The sequence below is a fragment of the Malus domestica genome, chromosome 15 (assembly GCF_042453785.1).
Source record: "Malus domestica chromosome 15, GDT2T_hap1".
In the NCBI taxonomy this organism is placed as follows: domain Eukaryota; kingdom Viridiplantae; phylum Streptophyta; class Magnoliopsida; order Rosales; family Rosaceae; genus Malus; species Malus domestica.
In genome coordinates this window covers 10,042,125-10,064,297 of record NC_091675.1, presented here as the reverse complement: position 1 = coordinate 10,064,297, position 22,173 = coordinate 10,042,125, and the positions used below count along the sequence as shown (strand labels likewise).

The 22,173-nt window shown below is 34.6% G+C and overlaps 2 protein-coding genes across 3 annotated transcripts; both read left to right on the top strand.

Moving 5' to 3' along the window:
- Window positions 1–675: 675 nt before the first annotated feature.
- Window positions 676–10,272, top strand: LOC103456280 (beta-galactosidase 6). 2 transcript variants are annotated; one of them, XM_008395970.4, is made up of 18 exons: window positions 676–982; window positions 2,685–2,780; window positions 3,033–3,145; window positions 3,250–3,316; window positions 3,587–3,679; window positions 4,192–4,335; window positions 4,455–4,549; window positions 4,874–4,979; window positions 5,943–6,027; window positions 6,130–6,248; window positions 6,793–6,960; window positions 7,722–7,903; window positions 8,160–8,251; window positions 8,560–8,669; window positions 8,764–8,871; window positions 9,123–9,230; window positions 9,745–9,890; window positions 9,991–10,272. In XM_008395970.4, the coding sequence occupies exons 1-18, from the start codon at window positions 800–802 to the stop codon at window positions 10,148–10,150; spliced, it is 2,175 nt and encodes a 724-aa protein (XP_008394192.3). In that variant the 5' UTR covers window positions 676–799; the 3' UTR covers window positions 10,151–10,272. The 2 variants fall into 2 exon arrangements, with proteins under 2 accessions (XP_008394192.3, XP_070670081.1); XM_070813980.1 differs by lacking the exon at window positions 3,033–3,145 and having other exon boundaries at window positions 692–982.
- Window positions 10,273–11,435: 1,163 nt separating this feature from the next.
- Window positions 11,436–22,100, top strand: LOC103456279 (beta-galactosidase 10). Its single transcript, XM_008395969.4, has 18 exons — window positions 11,436–12,200; window positions 12,550–12,645; window positions 12,767–12,879; window positions 13,046–13,112; window positions 13,385–13,477; window positions 14,429–14,572; window positions 15,133–15,221; window positions 15,463–15,568; window positions 15,713–15,919; window positions 16,325–16,489; window positions 17,633–17,841; window positions 17,959–18,068; window positions 18,880–18,989; window positions 19,668–19,775; window positions 19,944–20,054; window positions 20,170–20,378; window positions 21,012–21,345; window positions 21,829–22,100. The coding sequence occupies exons 1-18, from the start codon at window positions 12,027–12,029 to the stop codon at window positions 21,937–21,939; spliced, it is 2,556 nt and encodes an 851-aa protein (XP_008394191.3). The 5' UTR covers window positions 11,436–12,026; the 3' UTR covers window positions 21,940–22,100.
- The last annotated feature ends 73 nt before the right edge of the window (window positions 22,101–22,173 follow it).

Here is a 22,173-nt window from a genome sequence, read left to right as displayed (position 1 = left end):
TTGCCGACTCACTAGTGTTTGTAAGAAAAAGAAACAGGGCCCATGCATTCTAATCCTTGGGCTATCCATTACCAAATCCTGCGGCCCGTTTATAACTCCAATTTTACTGTCTTACATGGGTTGGTGCAAAACATGACCCAAAACAACGAGAATGACTAATATATAATGGATTCATTATTATCGTGAAGTTCTGTTCCAATAAAAATGAAATGTGTAAGCTTTTTAAAACATGACAATGATATTGAATTAGAACGCCATATTCCGGTAAATTCATTCCATACTTTAAGGTAAAACTTTGGCAACAGTTTGAGCAGTAGGTTTGGTGCATTGGCCTTTTCATGGGGGAATAAAGTGCTTTTGAATGCTTTAAGCTATCTCTTATTGTGCATCCATACGCTTAGGCGCGGCAGTGGTTGGGGGCCTAATCAACCTTGCCATCCCAGCCACGTTATGACGTACGTATACACGGATGGTGCATGTGAGTCGTGACCCATCATCTTCTTCTCATTTCTCATGTACTTGAATTACCATTTTGCCTCTGTTTTATGTGTAAAAGCCAATCGGTGCATGTCACGTGCCCTGCATGTTTTAAACCTAACTCATTCTACCTGCATGCCCTGTCATCTGTTTATTGGGGAGTTGAACCTAGCTGGCTGTGTATATATATGCGAGTGTAACAAGAATGTTAAAAGCTTAATTTCGTTTACGTTAAAGTCCATCCATCCCCACCTTCTTATGCATAAGTAGTCCACAGAGAGAGAGAGAGAGAGAGAGAGAGAGAGAGAGAGAGAGAGAGAGAATGGAGCTGTGGTGGTGGCAGCTGCGACGTGCTTTTGTTGTGGCAGCGGTGGTGTTAGTTATAACACAAGAAGGTTGTGTTCGCGGAGAAGATGTCACGTACGACGGCAGATCGCTCATCATTGATGGGGAAAGAAGACTTCTGTTTTCAGGTTCTATTCACTATCCTCGGAGTACACCTGAGGTAATTATCTTGTGTATATATATGCAACCCCCCAACATTTTAAGCCGTTCATTTCATCAGTACTTGAAATTAAAAGTCACACACACACACACACACACACACACACAAGCTGTCAAAGTTTCTGTCAAATACATTTATATGCTAAAGATAACTAAGGGGTTGTTTGATAACAATTTAGTTTTTAGTTTTTAGTTTTTGGCTTTTAATTTCAGTTTTTGAAAAACTAAAAATTGAAATCTTGTTTGGTAATAAGTACTTCAATTTTTCAATTTTTTAGAAAATGTAAACTCAAGCCAAGTTGTAAAAACTCAAGAATGTAGTTTCCAGTTTTTGGTTTTCAATTTTTCTTTTTTTTTTTCAAATAGTGAAAACTGAGAATTTTAGTGGTTACCAAACGACCCCTAAAATCTAAAACATTAACCATAAATATATATAGAAATTAGCATATGTTTTAAGGAAAATGCTAGAGATACCACATTGGTATACCATCTCATGTGACAAGTGATGTGTATATGTCACGTTACTTTATGAATTTATCTCATTTGACATTGGTTGTATGCATCCCTTTGCCACATGAAATAGTACACTAATGACGTATCCCTAACATTACTCATGTTTGAATAATAGTACCATTATTGTGAATGAATTGCTTAATAAGGACCTAGTTCAATAGCGAGCTTCAATCGAGTGATATCCTTCAACTAAATTTATTTGTAGGACACTCTTGCACGACCCGCTTCGAATTGTATTTGAACAATTTGATACGTCTATTTTTTTAGATATTTTTTCTCAAATATGATCTCTAAAAAATCACCCAAATTAGAACCATATGATCATTCGACTAAAAGAGAGTCATTTTAGTGTTTTTTGGAAGCACACCAGAGTATTTTTTTTCACTACAATTGAATGTCGTAATTGTTTCGAATTTGATATAATCTAAACAAATCGTTGAAAAAAAATATAAAATAAATCCCACAAGGTATCCCTCAAATCCAACTGTATATAGTATCAGTCAAGGGAGGAGTGGAACTAGAAACAAGTTATATTAGGTTGCAAACACTAAATGTCTGTTTATAAACATATGTCACGGGTAGCAGGAGGTATTCGACCTTTTCTGACTTTGTTCACATAGCATTTTGGAAATATGCAATTGAAGTCTATTTTGTTTGATGCTTGAGATCGGTAACTGTAAAGAATGTGAAACCTGGATGCATGCAGAATGATTATGTATATTGATATTGCCTATTAAATTCATTGGATTTGGAGGAGTGGAAAGATTAACTGATCAAGTTAGTTGTTGATTTTGATTAAGTATAAGGTAAATGATAAAAATACAAATGCTATGATATTACTCGATGATTCAAATCATTTATTTAGTTAAATCCGAATTTGCTTAGTCATATTCTTGTTATCCAATAATGGATGAAACAAGTTCTTTCGTTAAACAATAAAATTGTAACAACACTGATTGAACGTATTTTTGACTTGGTTGATTCTTTTTGCAAAATTTATTTTCTACAAAACACACAATTTTAGTCAAGTAACATTGTTCATTTTATTCCTCAATAATAAAATAACAAAACAGAAGCGAACAAAGAAAAGTAAAATTTATCGAAGAATTAAGAAAGTACAACGTTTGTAATTGTATGTATGTGCGTGTGTGTTTATCAAACTCGAATAAATTATTTGGTATGTACTGTAGATGTGGGGATCTTTGATTGGCAAAGCCAAGGAAGGAGGACTTGATGTAATTCAAACCTATGTATTTTGGAACCGTCACGAGCCCCAGCCGGGCCAGGTTGGTTAATTTGATATCTATTCCCTCTCTCTCTCTCATCAGAGAAATATTTCAAGATGTCGAAAACACGATTTGAAGCAAATAAATGTCACAACATAAGTAGTTGAAATTTCTTTTTCAACTATCTAACTATTTATCTTACAACACTTGGTGTACCGAGTCGTATTCCTGACATACTGAAAAATCTCTCCCCTCATTAACATAATATTGGTTGATTAATATTTACTTTGAATATGGGCATATTAAATGCAGTACGATTTCAGTGGAAGAAATGATCTAGTAAAATTTATAAAAGAAATCCAGGCACAAGGGCTTTATGCTTGCCTCAGGATCGGACCCTTCATTGAGAGTGAATGGACATATGGGTAAATTAATCCTTTATATTTTATATATTAATTAATTTGCTGCAATTGGGGAATTAATTTCTAGGTTAACTTTTTAAAATCCTTTAATTTATATATATTTGCAGGGGACTTCCGTTTTGGCTGCATGACGTCCCAGGCATAGTTTACCGCTCAGATAATGAACCATTCAAGGCATGTCTTTGATGTCCCCTTTCTCACCCACGTACCCATGCATATATATTATCTAGCTCTTCGATACCTAAGTTCACAACTTTTCTTCAATTGTGCATAGCATTAAGTGATATGATAACTAATGGCTGAAATCGAAAATAAAATGTTTAACAATTGTGGAAATCAAAATTTATGGCTAAAACACTTGTAACACTATCTACTATGTAATATAGTGTTATGATCATGTCGCTTGCCTACCGTATTTTTTATTTTATCTTTTTTTTTTGGTAGTTTTATATGCAAAACTTCACTACAAAAATAGTGAACTTGATGAAGTCAGAGGGTTTATATGCATCCGAAGGAGGCCCAATCATATTGTCGCAGGTATCGTGAGTAATTTGAATTAATTAATTTTCAATTTTAATCAATATTCAGTGTCCAACAACCAAAAATTAATAAGGGGTGTGGGAGAAGTAAAAAGAGGTGTGTGGATAGCATACCCCATATTTTTACACCATGGCCCGTGGGAGGGGGAGTTTGACTAAGTCACATAAGAGACAACCTAATTTGGTATCGAACTCGTCATCCATGAGATTCGAACATAAGACCTCTCACTTCCAAGTGAAGAGAAATACCACCAGACCGTAGTACGGAGTGAAATGTCAATTGCCACTTAGAAATACAGGTAAGTGATTTCCATCTTTACTTATAAGTGCGAGATCTTAAGTTCGAATCTCGAAAATAATGAGTTCGCAACCAATTTATTCTCTTATACCCCTTAATGTGAATATGTCGTTGTATTAAAAAAATATTTTAGTGCCAATTGGTACCCACACGTAACTGCACATGTAATCCCTATATGTGTGTGTGCGCGCGCGCGCGCGTGTTAAAAACAGATTGAGAATGAATATCAAAACGTAGAGGCAGCATTCCATGAAAAAGGACCCTCCTACGTTCGTTGGGCTGCAAAAATGGCAGTTGACCTCCAGACTGGTGCACCATGGGTCATGTGCAAGCAAACCGATGCTCCTGATCCAGTGGTCAGTACTCACTAATCCATTTTAATTAGGACAAAAACGTACTAGTTTTGTTGTTTTAATTATCTATGGTAATAATATTATAATTAATTATCCGCTCTAATATGCGTGGATGTATGCAGATTAATACATGCAATGGCATGAAATGTGGGCAAACTTTTGGAGGACCAAACTCACCCAATAAGCCCACTATGTGGACAGAGAATTGGACGTCATTGTATGTTTTCCTAGTTATATACATACGTAATGTTTTCGTCTAATGACATTTTAATCCACGACACATTTAAATTTAGCACTCACATAATCTTATTCAATAGTAGTCTATATATTCCGACGTGCCCTTTAGAATCTATATGTGTCATCGATAGTAAATTCATAAATATATCTGTGTCATCAATAGGAAATTCATAAATCTATTGTTTCAAATTCACGATGTCTTGAATTATTCTTATGGTTTCTTTCACGAGATTCTTTTTTTTTCTTTTTCTGTGGTTAATACATTTGTTCACGAATTTTTCTGTGTTTCATCTTATTTTTCAAGCTATCAAGTGTATGGTGGAGAACCGTACATAAGGTCTGCTGAAGACATTGCATTTCATGTGGCTCTCTTTATAGCTAGAAATGGAAGCTACATCAACTATTACATGGTATGTTTGAGTTTCTACAAACATAGCTCCTTTAAAAACATTCCTTACCTTTTATTAATCTTTGTTTTAGAATAAATACTTTAATTTTTCTCCTTTGAAACCTCTCTTAAACCTAATCATATATATTTAGAGTTATTTGTAAGAAATACTTGATGAAGAAGCCATGATCTTCACAGCTGACCTTCTCCTATCTCTATCAAATTCTTAATGCTCAACTAACAATAGGTTTTAGTTCAATAATGAGTGAGTCTATTTCTATGAGAGTAGAGGTCATATTTATATAGACAAACAATTCCTACGATTCTCCTATTAGAATCATTGTAGAAAACCCTACATTGTCTTCTAATTTTAATATAAGTGAGTAATTTAAGATTCATATCCAATTTTAATCCTTTATAAACTAGGACATGCAAACTTTTAGCAAAGACTTTTCTAAAACCAAGTTTAACTCAAACATCTGGGCGAAATACACCTAAACTTATGCTCATATTCTAACATTATGTACAAAAATAAAACTTAATATTTTTTTTTCTTTCCTCGCCCATATGTTAGCAAAGCCTGTTCCTAATAGTCTAATTAAAAAATAAAAATAACATGCATTTTCTATCTCGCTCTCTCAGATTCCTCTTCAAATTCTCTCTCTTCCATATTACAATTTTTTTCAAGTTTTTTATATTTACACACGAGATAGGATCTTTGCCGGATTCTCTTTGTGAGGATTCCGGGAATCTTTTAATCATGTTCGTTCATCGTACATCGTACGGTTAGTTTTCGTCAGGTACTGTTTGTATTCAATTTTAAATTATTTCTGACCGCACGATGTATGAAAAAAGAATATGATTAAAGGATCCCCGAGATCCTCACAAAGAGGATCCGACGAGGATCCTATCTATTGTGTGGGTCCCATTTAGTATATATCAATCAAAAAATTAATTATTTGGTATTGCACTTATTGTAACCTAGTATCACGGTGGAACTAATTTCGGAAGAACAGGCTCGGCATATGTCATAACAAGTTATTATGATCAAGCTCCTCTCGATGAATATGGTGAGTTCTTCTGCATCATATTTATTTATTAGGTAGTTAATCATCGATTTAATTCATGGTTAATTACGTAACCGCGAATTATAAATTGTTCTCTCAAATTAGGTTTATTAAGGCAGCCCAAGTGGGGTCACCTAAAGGAGTTGCATGCTGCAATTAAAAGTTGCTCTACAACTTTACTAAACGGAACACCAACTAATTTTTCCTTAGGTCAACTTCAAGCGGTAAGATAATACAAATTTATCTGATTTATTAAACAGCCTTTGAGGCATTTGTCGATTTTCCTCTTTCTTGAGAGCTGTCAAATTTCTTCATGAAACTTTAATTTTAACTAATTACGCTCTTGGAACTTTTATTATTAGCCAAATTTTCCTTGAACTTTAACTTTATAATTGTAAAAAGGTGATTCCCTAATATGGACAAAATATTGTTTTTTTCTTCTTCTTCTCTTATGCTAATTCACTCGTACACTTTTTTTTTTTTTTGAATTTTAGGGTTTAGAAGGGGGGAATTAATTAAAGTTCGGGGAAAAATTGGCCAATTTTAAAATTTAGGTGGTAATTAGCTAAAATTAAAATTCAGGGGAAAAATTGGGTACTATAAAAGTTTAAGCGGTAATCGGCTAAAATTAAAATTTGGAGAGAAAACTGACAACTCCTTACAAGTTCAGGAGAAAATCGACCAGTACCTATTTCATTTTATTACTTCAGCTGATTTATTAAACACCAATTATTCATAGTTGTTTATTAATGAATATTATTTGTTTAGGCCTATGTCTTTAGCGAAGAAAGTGCAGGAAGATGTGTTGCATTTTTAATAAATAACGATGAAAAAAGTAACGCTACGGTTCAGTTCAGAAATGCATCTCATGAGCTGCTGCCAAAGTCAATCGCCATTTTATCTGACTGTGAAAAAGAAATTTTCAATACTGCAAGGGTAAGTTATCTAATTTTTATTTTTATATTTTTTGGTTTAAAAACAAAGTAAGTTATCTAATCTTGTTATATATATATGAAGAAAAAAACCTATCCATTTTTGTTAACACCTACATTTCCAAATCATTGTCCATTATTTTAGATTAAGTATGGATAATCACTCAAATTTTAAGGTATTGTTTTAAAATAATTTAGAATGATTGCAAATTGGTTTTAACTTTTTAAAACATTCATAATAGCTACATAATGTTATGAAAATTTGGCTGTTATATCACTAGCATTAACTGATGATGTCACCATTGTTAAGTGATGATGCAGACAAATTTGAATTTTCAATGACACACATCTATAGAGGAGCTCCAAACCCTTAAGTTCAACCTATTTTGTGAACTTAATCACTATATTCACTTGGTTAAAAGAGGTTGATATGGGAATTCAAAAGTTCCATAGATGATGTGTTAATGAAAACTCAACGATGTCCCTCAATTATTTGATCACGTCATCACTTAACATTGCTGACATCATCACTTAACCTTGTTGGTGTAATCACTTAACATTAGACCTAACGTATAATCAAATTTTCTAAACGTAACAGTTAGTTATTTGAAACCCTTAAAAGGTTAAGACCAATTTAGATCACCTTTACTTTGATAGTTATTGGTACTTACCTTTTTAGTAAATTAGTTTCTTGTCATATAATGGTAGAACATTGGCACACATGGAAAAGTAATGGTTTGTTTTGTTCTTACTTATTATTAATAGGTTAATACAAAGCAAAATAAAAGAATCATAAGATCAACAAAAATATTTGATGCAATGGACAAATGGCAAAAGTTTACAGATGTCATCCCAAACTTTGAAAATACTTCACTACAATCAGATACATTACTCGAGCACATGAACGTGACAAAAGATGTATCGGATTATCTTTGGTATACTTTGAGGTACATTTCTACATCTCTTCGTGTATACAAACCTCTTATTTATAGAAATAACTAAGAATCATACTTCGCTACTAAAAGAATAATAGTAAGTGCTGAAATACAATCACAAATGGACAAGTGCCCAATCATAATTTCCAATTTTAATTATTTAAATACGTATTCATTTATGATTGACTTTTCAACAGCACTTGCTGCTCTTCTTTCAGTAGCGAAGCATGGTTCAATAACTAATGGAACCCTTTTTTTTTTTGAACAGTTTTCAACACAACATTTCTTGCGCTGAACCAGTACTTGTTGTAGAGTCTCTTGGACATGTAACACATGCTTTCATAAACAACATGTACATAGGTAACGCAATAACAATATATACACATATAAATATCAAAACAATTTTGTGTCGTCTAGGTTTAAAGATGATTACTTTAGTGAAAAGAAGCACCATCTTATCGATAATGTATTAAAGTTTAAAGTATGAGATAACAGAGAGTGGGAAACTTAATTTTTTCGAAAGTCTTGTTAGCAATTCTCATGCTGCATATTTTTATTAGAACATCCCAATCATTTTGAAATTTGAAATTTGAAAGCAAGTCAATTGAATTATTTTTTCAAATGTTTTAATTTGTTTTCATTTATGCAATTCGATTCGTTTCTTACAGGAAATGGCCATGGCAGTCATGATACGAAGCAATTCGTCATGGAGAAACCAATTGGTTTAAACAACGGCACAAACAATATTTCTTTGCTAAGCGTAATGGTTGGACTTCCGGTATGACTACGATAATTGTATTTATATATATTCATTCGTCATCCAGTTTCTCTTCTCGACTCAACAAGCTTTTTTCTTCTCTGCAATTGCAAAGGATTCAGGAGCTTTTCTAGAAAGAAGATTTGCTGGCTTAAGAAGAGTGGAAATTCAATGCAGTAAAAAAGAATTGTACAATTTTACTAATTACGATTGGGGATATCAGGTAAAACCTTAATTACCAATATTCAATAATTCAAAACTTTTAACTATGGATTTGTAGCGTTGGTGAATCACACGATGATGGTTAGAGGAAAATTGAAATGCCTATGTTAGTATTTCGGACCCCGAAAGGATGAACTGCCGTGGCAAAACTAGCTGGTCTCTTATAGAAAAAATGAAAAAAAAAAACTTTTAATTATTGACGGATAGCCCACAGAAATGAATTGTTAATATATTTGAATGAGATCTTTACAGGTTGGACTACTTGGAGAAAAAATGCAAATATACAAAGAAGAAAATATAGACAATGTTGAATGGAGTGACGTTGGAGGCTCTTCAAATCAACCACTTACTTGGTACAAGGTATGTGCAAAATATTATGAATAACTATATAATAAAAATAAAATGAATACACTTGAAAGTTCAAATGTTTTACGAGAAGAAGTACAAATACTTGGGGAAGCACCTATGAAATCTAAAATTATGAATAACTATATAATAAAATACAATTTTGTAAAAATTATCTTTATCGGGTTACTCAGAATTTTGTGTTAAAGATGCGAAATCATATTATTTATGTCTTTTCTCAAAGATAATTTATACAAAACAATTACTAAAGTCTAAAACATATGACTAGTTGACCACTTAATTAGATGGTGATAAATTAATGTTTTTTTGAGAAGTACGATAGTCAATGTTCTGTATCATAATTAAATTTCTTAATGGTTTCATATCTCTCTTATTTTTTAAAGAATAATATATGGATGAAAACTCTTGTAAAATAGATCGTTTAGATCGTTTATATGCGTATTTGTTTTGAATACTTTTTGTGCTCGATAATATATATATGGATAACCCACATACTTATGAATTGCAGACTGTTTTCGAGCCGCCGGTAGGAAATGATGCAGTCATCTTAAACCTAAGCTCAATGGGGAAGGGTGAAGCTTGGGTTAATGACCAAAGTATTGGTCGTTATTGGGTTTCATTTCTTACTTCTAAAGGAAAACCTTCCCAAACAATGTAAGTTAGTTTTCAATACGAAATTCATATAAATCAATACGTATATTGACTCACATAGTTGCTACAATTTTTATTTTATTTTATTTTTTATGTTGTACAGGTACCATGTTCCTCGATCATTCCTCAAAAACTCCGAAAACCTTTTAGTTTTGCTTGAAGAATATGGTGGAAACCCTCTTCACACTTCCTTAAACACCATTTCACTTTCCACTACGTATGAACCTATTTCTCACAACGAGCTTCGTTACAACAATTACTAAGTAGTTGCTCGTTAATTTATTTCATTAACACCTATATAATATAGTGATTGTATAACCATCCAATGCAAATCTGTATTCTTTAATAACATCCAAGGATATTTACAAGTATTTCTTCCAGTCAATCACACTGTACAACCTTCAGTTTTTGCCTCATATAAATAGAGTGATTCCGTAGTTTTAGTTTTGATAAAGTGAACTTTAAACTTTTGAGTTTGTTTCAATTTAAGAAATTTAGGTGTGAGCGTGTTTGTACTAATATTTTACACTGACAATACTATTTAAAAGTTTGAACACAAAATAACATTGTTTTAAAAAATTGTAAAACTAAAGATTTACGGCCTTTAACAAGATAATACTCTATGATAGGATATATAATTTTTCCCAAAAATTATCGGTAACGATTTAAGAAATCCTAAAGGTGGGTATTTCGACAAAAAACAAAAAAAATGGACCGTCATGTTCAATTCAACGCGTTTTCTTTCTTTTCTGAAGTCAGACAAGTGCAAAATGAAATTGTGAAAGAATTAGGATTTTGTTCCTTTGCGTAAACTAAAGTTAATAAACACCTATCTAATTAAATGCATTGAGAATATATTATTCATTTTCGTTGATTCGTATAATTAAATTTTGTACGTTCTATTTTGTGCTTATACCACTTGATTTCGAGTGATTAATTACACAAAATAACGCTCTTTTGAAAACATGTACATGTGTATATGTTTCTTACATTGTATACATTTCTTATCTTGTAATATTAATTCCTATTAAACCCAAGTATTTAACATGTACACTAATCTTACCTAGCAAGATTAATTCCTATTAAACCTCAGTATTTATCGTGTACACATGTCTTACCTAGTAAGATTAATTCTTAATAAACCCAAGTATTTAACATGTATGCATGTCTTACCTTGTAAGGTTAATTCATATTAAACCCAAATATTTATCATGTACTCGTGTCTTATTTGTTAATATTAATTCCTATTAAACCCAGGTATTTAATATGGGATGTGTTATCCATACACCTATTTTTACTTCTTACACACTCCGTGTTAATTTAAGTTCGTTGATCTTCTTCAATTTATCCGATCCGATGGTCGAAAACTAAAAAAATGTGAAAAAAGTAAAAAAAGATGTGTAGATAGCATACCCTTTTAATATATACACGTGCTTTATCTAATAAGATTAATTCCTATTAAACCCCAAGTATTTACGTGTAAGTCGTGTACAGCCTTAGCTTGTAATATTAATTCCTATTAAATTATTTCCTATGATTGGCATATGCGATGATTAAGGAGAGAGATAGGAATAGGATGACTCATGACTCCGACATCGCTTGAAAATCTTTGTAGGCAAAATCTTGTACGGGAAGTCGTGAGATCCACCGACTTCCTTTCCCAAAAACCCCTTCGTCCTCTTTCTCTCAATGCCCATTGGACAGTATTCAGCAGTCTCTGTCCCACTCAGATCGCTGAGCTCGACGGATCTCGCTTCTCTGCCCTCTCAGTTATCATGCATTTTCATCTTTTCTTATTTTATGCGATGTTAATATTTTATATTAATTTTTGTATAAAAATAATAAATAATAAATAATAGTAATATAAAATATTAACGTGATTTAACGTCATCGCACAAATAAAAGAGGATAAGAGTGTAAGGGACGGCAGAGAAGCCAGGTCCGAGCTCGACAACCCTCAACTATTCGCCATAAATAGATTACACAAGTTCACATGTTCTGTTCTATCTCTCTCTCTCTCTCTCTCTGCCAACTAACCATGTTCCCAAAGGCCAATGAGTGAGTGAGCTCGTATCAAGCTATCATTATTAAGCTAGCGTTGCGCTGAGAAAGAACTAAGAACCAAGAACTAAGGAGAAGATGAAGCTGCTGCCGCCATTGCTGCTGCTTTCGCTGTTACCGTGTTGGGCAATCGCGCTATTGGCAACGGCTGCGGCGCGCAATGTGAGCTACGATAGCCGGTCTCTGATCATCGATGGCCAGCGGAAGCTCCTCATCTCTGCTGCCATTCACTACCCTCGCAGCGTCCCTGAGGTAACTAAACTAATCCACTTCACTTCTCATTTCTCAAATTTAATTCAAAACCCACTTTACTCTTTCCTTTCAAATCATAGTCACGCTGAAAAGTTGGTAGCTTTTGCATTTTACCTGGCAATTTAGTGTTCGATTGGATAGTAGACCTCTGACTTTGAGCCATATCCGTTTTAATTTTGTTTGGTTATTTGATTTAGAATTTTGGATGCTTGTGATTTTTTTTTGTTCGTTACTTTCGATCTGTTGATGCGATTAGTGGTCGGCCGTGGCCCGTCTCTCTGAAACTTTAACACTTGCTGCATTGTTATTTGGTTTAAATCATGATTGCGGTTTGTGTGCCTGTTTGCAGATGTGGCCGAAGCTAGTTCAGACGGCAAAAGAAGGAGGGGTGGATGTGATTGAGACGTACGTGTTTTGGAATGGTCATGAGCCATCTCCAGGCAATGTGAGTCCAGTTTCAATCAAATGGCTCTTTGATTATGGACATTGTGCTTAAGTGCTACTTATGATTGTGTATACAGTAAACTGATTTGCACTTTTTCCTTTTTCTTATTTGGGATTTTCAGTATTATTTTGGGGGACGATATGATCTGGTAAAGTTTGTCAAAATCGTCGAGCAGGCTGGGATGCATTTGATTCTTCGAATTGGCCCATTTGTTGCGGCAGAATGGTACTTTGGGTATGCCCTCCTATTTTGGTTGTAATATTGTTTCTACCGGAGACTATATGCTAATATTGGCTCCTGCTGCATATCTCCATTGAATATCGTAGTCGTTGATTGTTCTTTTTTTTTTCCTGACTTGAATTATTGTCTGACAACTCCTAAAACACGTTTGTAAATACAGAGGGATACCTGTTTGGTTGCATTATGTGCCTGGCACTGTGTTTCGGACTGAAAATAAGCCTTTTAAGGTATGGGAGTCAAATTGTTAAATCCTAGGTTACATATCTTTGCAGATGATGTTCTAAGAATACTCATTCTCTTTTGGTTGAAAAGAATATTCATACTTCCATGTCATCTTGTGATAAACTTTGATAGTGTATTCATTTTGTTATTACTTTTTTGTTCGCCTCGATGACTAGGCCATTGTGTTGCCATTATTTTTCAGTTTACGCTTACTTGATTAATAAATTACATGTCTCTAACTGATTCATTTTCATTTTTAAACTTGCTGGGGTTTCAGTATCACATGCAGAAGTTCACAACATTCATAGTTGACCTAATGAAACAGGAGAAGTTTTTTGCATCGCAAGGGGGTCCTATTATCTTGGCCCAGGCAAGCATCTTTGACTTTGAGAGTGATAATCAATCTTTTTTCTTGCCGAACCATCTAGTGATAGTCAATCAACTGTCCTGATTTTATGAAATTACACAGCACCAATACTTTGTATCTGTATATTTATCCTCCTTGACAGATGGTGGAGAAAATATTTCAATGCCAGAATCTTACATTTCTACTCTAGAAAATGTACTGGAGATGTCGAAAGGAGGAGGAAAGAAATATATGTTTCAAGAACCTTGTTCCCTTCAATTAAAATGGGTCCTCTAGGTCCAAATTTCAAAACCCTGGCGATATCGATCTTATTTGTTCTGATTTGCTTTTTTTTCCTAGGTTAGCCTTTAGCTAAGCTTGGTGACATTGTGTATTCATTCTAGTTCCCTGAATCATCACATCGTGTGATTGGAAGTGGTTCTAGATTTCAACATTTCACTTCTGTGATTGGAAACAGAATTTTATTAAATAATATAAGGATGAGGGAACATGACTACATTTTTGGTTTTCTTACTAGTATGGTATGCATTATCCCAAACAGATTGAAGTTCTTTAGACTATTGTTTGTGTATGTGATAGTGTTTTATGTTAAGGGATACTAGTATTTGAAAGTAATTTCCCAGAGTTAAAGGATATGGGTGCTTGAAAGTAGATTTCTGAGACACATCTCTCGTGTCTAGTAGATTTGATATGAGAAATCCCCGTAGAGTCTGATTACATAGAGTTACACAATTTGGTTAACTATTCATTGTTAACTTTGGTTTCAGTCATGAATTTTTAGTCTTTCAGAACCCACAACTAATTTTTTTGATCAAGTAAATCAATTGCAGGGTTTGGGAATTTGCTCCAGCTTTAGTTTTGCATCTTGTTTGTTGGGAATTTGCTTCAAATCTCATTTATGTATGTCGTCGAGCAGATGTTAAGATTCATAGAATGGTGCATTGTGGGTTGCAGGTAGAAAATGAATATGGATACTATGAAAAGGATTACGGAGAAGGGGGTAAACAATATGCTATGTGGGCTGCTAGTATGGCTGTTTCTCAGAATATAGGTGTCCCTTGGATAATGTGCCAACAATTTGATGCTCCAGAGTCTGTGGTAAGGGTCTTGAACGGTTTATCACTTATCATACCATAGAGGATTATTATTATTATTTTTTTTACAATTATCAAATGTAAATATACAATTAGCAGAATCCACATTCCGTGTATTATGTTTGAAATAATGTAAAAATGATTTTGTGAGATTAAAAAGTTTTTGATTTTACTTATGGAATCGGGACAGCATTCGTCCTGCACGTGCAAACGAATGACTGCACGTGCAAACGAATGACTGCACGTGCAAACGAATGATGTTTTCCTTAAATGTGTTTGTGAGATTTAAGGTCTATTTCTGACATTTTTCATCAAAGTTTTGTACTGCAATTTCTCAAATGAAGTATTCTTTTTATGTCAAAAAGATATAAAACCTGAAAATGCTCATTTGTTCACCTTATCTATTACATGTACGAGTTTTATTTGGCAAATTTACTTAGCCATGTTTTGTATCGCAAAATAAAACCCCATTATGATCCCAGGCAGAATTACGGTTACTTGTTTGTGACCGGTCTATATTGTTATAGACCATAACTGATTACCAATCCCATGTTTCTTTTGCAGATAAATACTTGTAACTCCTTCTACTGTGACCAGTTTACGCCTATCTATCAGAACAAACCTAAAATTTGGACAGAGAATTGGCCTGGCTGGTAATGTAGTATTTCACCTCTGTCTCTCTGTTCATGTTTCTATTACTATACTGCGCAGTTTTTCTGTTACGATTTCCTCATCATAAGTTGTCTTCATGAAACTATGGCGCTTTGAAAACCAAATACAATTCAGCCCCCATCCCAAAAGGCCAATGAATCAATGATGCTTCTAATATTCTTTCTTTGGGAATCAAAATTTCATATTGACTTATGTGCTTGGATCAATCTCTATCCATTTCAGGTTCAAAACATTTGGGGGCTGGAATCCTCACCGGCCAGCTGAAGATATTGCTTTTTCTGTAGCTCGCTTTTTCCAAAAAGGCGGAAGTGTACACAATTACTATATGGTACTTCATTTTGTTGCATCTAATATCACATTCCATGTCAATTTTGTACTTAATTACTATCTTGTTGTTGGCATTACGGTTTTTGACATAATTATCAATGGTGTTAATTTCGGCTTTATCATTTCTCTTCTTTTCGTGGTTTAGTATCATGGAGGAACAAATTTTGGTCGAACTTCAGGTGGACCATTCATTACCACAAGTTATGACTATGAGGCACCAATTGATGAATATGGATTACCTAGGCTTCCAAAATGGGGGCACCTTAAGCAACTTCACAGAGCCATCAAGTTATGTGAGCATATTATGCTCAACAGTCAGCCAACTAATGTATCACTGGGTCCTTCCCTAGAGGTATATTTTATCATAGTATTTGACTACATCTTTGCTAGATATTAATCATTTTTTTTGTATATAAATTTAGTTATCAAATGAAAGTTAGAACTAGTTATAAGCTCGGTGTATGTAATTCAGGTTAGTGTCTTCGGCACTAAAACATGTTTAAAGCTTGGTATATGACCAACTTCATCTTCAAGATCATTAGATATGTTCGAATTAATTTGATATTCTGATTCTGACATATGCAAGAATTGCTATATGGTTCTTGTAAGTGGATCTGTTAAACCTAAATATTTGCAGTACTATCTCATTGCTGCATATAATTTTTTACCGGAAGTTTTAATCTCAAGTTCCGCCTGTTTATGCTTTTAATCTGCTTGACTATGGGGAACCATTACTGAATAGTAACCTATGTTGTAGGCTGATGTCTTTACCAACTCTTCTGGAGCATGTGCTGCCTTTATAGCGAACATGGATGACAAAAATGACAAGACAGTAGAATTTCGAAACATGTCATATCATCTTCCAGCATGGTCGGTTAGCATACTGCCAGACTGCAAGAATGTAGTGTTTAATACAGCAAAGGTAACTTTTAAGTTTCTGATGCCTGCATTCTATTAAGGTAACGTAGTTTTAAAAGTTTGTATGTTTAGCTCATCTTGTATTCAATGATACATGCATGTATCACATGTATCTCTATATGTAGAGATACAATTTAGATCTTAGACATACAGGATGTTGTTCAAACTTCAAGTCAGGTGGTTTAAATGGCAGGTCACTTTAATTATTACATTTAGAGATACAATTTAGATCTTAGACATACAGGATGTTGTTCAAACTTCAAGTCAGGTGGTTTAAATGGCAGGTCACTTTAATTATTACATTTAGATCTTAGTGTTTATGCTGTCCTGTATCACGAACTTATCATCCTAGTAAAATGATCCGAACCGTCTAATTTTTAAATCTCCATTCAAGGTTCATCCTTGTCAAGAAATCAGCCAAATATGAAGATATATAATCATTTTATTTCCATCATGATGACCCTTAAACAGAGATTTGAAAAACAGACAGTTCAGATCATTCAACTATAATGCAAAGATATTTCTGCTTTTCTAGAAAATGGAGACCCCTCTCTAGATGTCCTCTTTATATGTCTACATGTGTGTGCTCCCATTCGTGGAGAGGAAACACTGAACAATGAAACAGTATGTGTGTGTCCATGCTCGAGAGCATACATAGAGAATATATAGAAAGGAAACAATAGAACAATGAAACAGTATGCAGATGGAAATGATATGAAAATGATATATTGTCATTCTTGGGAGAGGCCCTAAACATTGCAAATTGTTCTCTAACTGGTCTGGTTTACTGTTTACATGATTGACTAGTAAGCTGGCATGCTCTACAATTTATGGCATATATGACGGTAGAGAGTTTGAAATAAAACTCTTTTGTGCTAAGATCTCCTTATCAAGAAATATTCCATTGATTTATGAGTCCTCGAGAAATGATATGCGAATAACTGCTGATGGAATAGTGATGACATATTGTACTAAGACCAACGATCTACATTACTTTATCAAGAAATATTCCCTTGATTTCTGTGCTCTTTACAAATGATTCACAAATAAATAGTCATGACATATGCCCCTCTGCTTTCCTGATTTTTTTTTTAATCACTTTAGCTTTGAATTAGGGTTTACAATTCAACTTGAAATTTTCCAATAGGTTGGATCCCAGAGCTCTGTAGTTGAAATGTTACCTGAGAGTTTGCAGCTATCAGTAGGATCAGCAGATAAAAGCTTGAAAGATCTGAAATGGGATGTATTTGTGGAGAAAGCTGGGATTTGGGGTGAAGCGGACTTTGTAAAAAGTGGCTTGGTAGATCACATTAACACTACAAAATTTACGACGGACTATCTTTGGTATACAACAAGGTTTGTCTTTGCTCATTCGGAAAAAAATAACGGCTTAGTTTACCATCTAAAGTCATTTTCTCTAGGATTTTCTGAATCAAGTAATTTCTTTGACTCATATGATTCTTTTAATGGCAGCATATTGGTCGGTGAAAATGAAGAGTTCTTAAAGAAAGGAAGCTCGCCGGTTCTTCTAATTGAATCAAAGGGTCATGCTGTCCATGCTTTTGTGAATCAAGAACTCCAAGGTTATTTTTCTTGTCTAAACGTCTTATGGTCCGTATTCAAAATGAAAGCTTCTATGGACTTGCATCTTTTTCTGTTCAAGTCATACCTGATCTGCAGGTCTAGGTATTTTGATGGTATGCTTATGCTTGTAAAAATAATTTGTGGCTGAATTGATGCAGAAGTTTGTGACTTTTTCTTATTTCATGAAGACGTCTTATAAGTTGAGACAGAAGTTATTGTTGAGGATATAACAATCTTACATAGGTTATTCTAAGTGTTTCATTTCAGTAAATAAACTCCTGGGTCTCCCTCCTTTGGCAGTTGGTTCTGGGTTGGATGCTCCAGCTATAAACGGTTATTAAGAGGTCAAGCCCCGTTTGGCCACATGTCTGAGCCCCGTGTTTGGCCTAGTCTACCACATTTTGGGGGTGGGGTGGGGGAGTCATGATGAGAATATGAAACTCCCACCTCTGATATTCAAACCATTGCATTTCAAAGAGACCTAAGCATCTCCATCCATTTTCCAATTTATGTTTAATTAGATGCTCCATCTTTAACTACACCCTTACGAATTATAGACTGTTGAAAACAGATCTGTGCAATTAGATTTATGAAACAGTTTTTGGTGCATGTCTATCTCATTTGTGGGTGCTACATTACTGCCATCCTATCTACATATTCTGGTGCATTGTTCTGGTTACCTTCATGATTAGTTGACGTTCTAGTTAATTTTGTTATTTGTTGACAGTATTAATTTAGTAAACCCCACAGCCGGAGTCATTCAATTCGACAACCTCTTGCTAATAAATGTCTTATATGCTTGATGTTCAGCTAGTGCAGCTGGAAATGGCACGCACTTCCCCTTCAAATTAAAAACTCCCATCTCTCTGAAGGAGGGGAAGAATGATATTGCTCTACTAAGCATGACAGTTGGTCTGCAGGTATAGTTGTCTTCTGTCATGTCTAATTTCCATGATTTACTCAATGTTAACCGTCAGTTGAGACTGTAGTGTAAAGCACTTTCATCTGGTGCACCACGGAAAACAACTACGAGTATACACAGGTGTATTATTTGAATATATGTCTGCAACTCCGGTTATTTTGTTAATAATTTTTGAATTGGAGCTTCTGACGAGTTCTCTTTGAGGAGCTCACCTTACAATGCGGTTCAATAGTCCGAAGCATCTCTTTTTTAGGTCCCTTTCAAAAATCAATCTAACAAAAAATCTTCCCAATTGGAGAACATTTTGTACGAGTTTCTTCAAGAGTCATCCCTGCAAAATCCGCAACTATTTACTCGTTTAATTGTCGTCAAATATACAGACAAACATGGTGTTGATAAACATTGATGTGATCGTGATGGTAATCACATGGATAAATGATTTTTTCATGTACTGCTATCTTACATGGAAAACGTAAAGGGAAAAAAGACATTTCATACATTGGACCACATTGATGGATGGGCCTCCATAATATGATCCTTTTTCGCCGAATGAACATCAATACAGGTTTCCATATTGAGTGTACTGGTTGAAACTGGTTGGCTCCTTACCAACCATCTATGTACCTTGTTTCCAACAATTTTCAATAGCTTATTGATCTTTTCCTCATGCTTTTAGAACGCAGGATCATTTTATGAATGGGTAGGGGCAGGGCTAACTAGTGTCAAGATTCAGGGATTCAACAATGGGACAATAGATTTGTCAGCGTATAATTGGACCTACAAGGTATTTTTCTCCCTTTTATATCTTGTGTTATTTTCTTTTTACTTCTTTAATTGGAGCGAACACAGCATAAACTGCAACCCGTTAATATCTTACGAGGGTCTAAAATGTGGTTGCAGCCCATTTTAAATTTTTAACCGACTTACCTTAATTTCTTTCTTCCATTTCCAGATCGGATTGGAAGGGGAGCATCAAGGTCTTGACAAGGAAGAAGGTTTCGGTAATGTAACTTGGGTTTCAGCCTCAGAACCTCCAAAGGAACAGCCTTTGACATGGTATAAGGTGAGCAGCTGGATTACCCGACATCTCTTATGTCTGACGATAACCATTTACTTGGTTTGAACACAGCTGTTTACTGGAGGTAATAGAGAATAAGCAGTTGCTCGAAATAATGTAGGTTATTGTGGACCCTCCATCGGGTGATGATCCTGTTGGGTTGGATATGGTTCACATGGGAAAAGGTCTAGCTTGGTTAAATGGAGAAGAGATTGGAAGATACTGGCCTAGGAAGGGCCCTTTACATGGATGTGTTAAAGAATGCAATTACAGAGGCAAATTTGATCCAGACAAATGCAATACAGGGTGTGGAGAACCAACGCAAAGATGGTAATATAACATCGGAAAAAATTCATTACACCTTTTGTTTTTGGAAGACAATTACTTTTTTTAATCTGTTTCAATTGCTGCCAAAATATTTTTTACACCAGACAGATGTAGATAAATGTTCCATGACCTTTATCAGATCTTAAAATGAGAAAAAGGAGAAGCTCAGGACTCGAGAATTATGTACTTGGACTAATGTATGAAAAAGCTTTTACACTGTTACCAGGATAAGATGACCATCAAGCACAGGCATGAATACACACACATAAGCAAGATTGTATATACGTAGATGTGTGTGTATCAGAACATAGGCTTTGGAATCCTTTCGCAAATTTTCAATGCCATTTTTCTTTCCAAAAAAAACATAACTATGGTGTTTATGGTTTAGAGACTTCACTTCGATGTGTAGATACAAACCCACAAAATACGAGTATCATGCTTTGTTTCCCCTTGTCAACAAGTTTGTACTTTTTTATGCTGTCAATTCATGAAATATTTTACAGTAATAGACTTCGATCTTCATGGTGTTCTCAGTTCTTTTCTTCTAAAATTAATGAGACGAAACTGCATGATGCAAACTGACATCTCTATTGTTTGTCACCATGAAAAACTCACCTCTTACTGTTTCTGGACCAGGTACCATGTTCCACGGTCTTGGTTCAAGCAATCTGGAAACGTACTGGTGATATTCGAGGAGAAAGGTGGAGATCCATCCAAAATTGAGTTCTCAAGGCGGAAAATCACTGGTGTGTGCGCTCTTGTAGCAGAGAATTACCCCTCTATTGACCTTGAATCTTGGAATGAGGGAAGTGGAAGTAACGAAACCATTGCAACCGTCCATTTAGGTTGCCCTGAGGATACACATATTTCAAGTGTAAAATTTGCCAGCTTTGGGAATCCTACAGGCGCCTGTGGGTCCTATACACAGGGCAACTGCCATGACCCTAACTCCATTTCTGTGGTCGAAAAGGTAAGCACATCCAACTCCCCCTTATGTGAGTTCAACTGGAATTATAGATGTGTCCAATTGAGTATTTGTTGTCATTGTTGGGGAGGATTTCCTATTCCAGTAAGCTTGTCAGCATGCTTGCTAACATTTTTACAAACCATCTTTAATTCAAAACTTGTCAGCAAGTTTGATTACATTTTGATAGCATATAATTTAGAGGTTTTTGACAGTTAGCCCACCCCAACCAGCTTTAGATACAGTGTTTCTTCAACTTTAACCTTACCTAGCACACAAAAGTCGTATTTCTTTAATTCAATTCATGTCATTTGGACCTTAAATTTAGGTGTTCTTCGTTGTCCATAAATAGTTCGGTTTTTTTAGTTCCCTTTTGAACATTACTGGATCCATCCTTACCTTACATAACCTCATGTAATATAATTATCGGCATTTATATGACTTGAGTCTTCACTGTCAGTTTCCTAACATGCTTTCTACTTATTGCAGGTCTGCTTAAATAAGAGCCAATGCGACATAGAATTAACAGAAGAAAATTTTAATAAGGGTTCGTGTCTGAGTGAACCAAAGAAGCTTGCGGTTGAAGTAGAGTGCAACTGAAATTTTGAATTTTTATAATTCAACTTTGGAAAGAAAGAGGAGAGAACTTGCTACTTTGTCATATTACAGTTTTATCATATTTTCATTGCCAATTGCTATACAAGAATGTAGCAGGAAACACAACCGATATATCCAATTTTATTGAGAATTTGAAAGAGGTATCTGCTGTGTGCTTATTGATTTGTTTCCTTTACAGTGAAAACTAATCGAACGATATTGCTCGACTGTTTCATT

Bases quoted from the DNA above. Each gene is read 5' to 3' on its own strand.
- LOC103456280 (XM_008395970.4), top strand. From the start codon at position 800: ATGGAGCTGTGGTGGTGGCAGCTGCGACGTGCTTTTGTTGTGGCAGCG. The intron at 4,336-4,454 runs GTCAGTACTCAC...GGATGTATGCAG, and splicing joins CCGATGCTCCTGATCCAGTG to ATTAATACATGCAATGGCAT. The intron at 4,980-5,942 runs GTATGTTTGAGT...ATTGTAACCTAG, and splicing joins GCTACATCAACTATTACATG to TATCACGGTGGAACTAATTT.
- LOC103456279 (XM_008395969.4), top strand. From the start codon at position 12,027: ATGAAGCTGCTGCCGCCATTGCTGCTGCTTTCGCTGTTACCGTGTTGG. The intron at 13,113-13,384 runs GTATGGGAGTCA...CTGGGGTTTCAG, and splicing joins CTGAAAATAAGCCTTTTAAG to TATCACATGCAGAAGTTCAC. The intron at 15,569-15,712 runs GTACTTCATTTT...TTCGTGGTTTAG, and splicing joins GTGTACACAATTACTATATG to TATCATGGAGGAACAAATTT.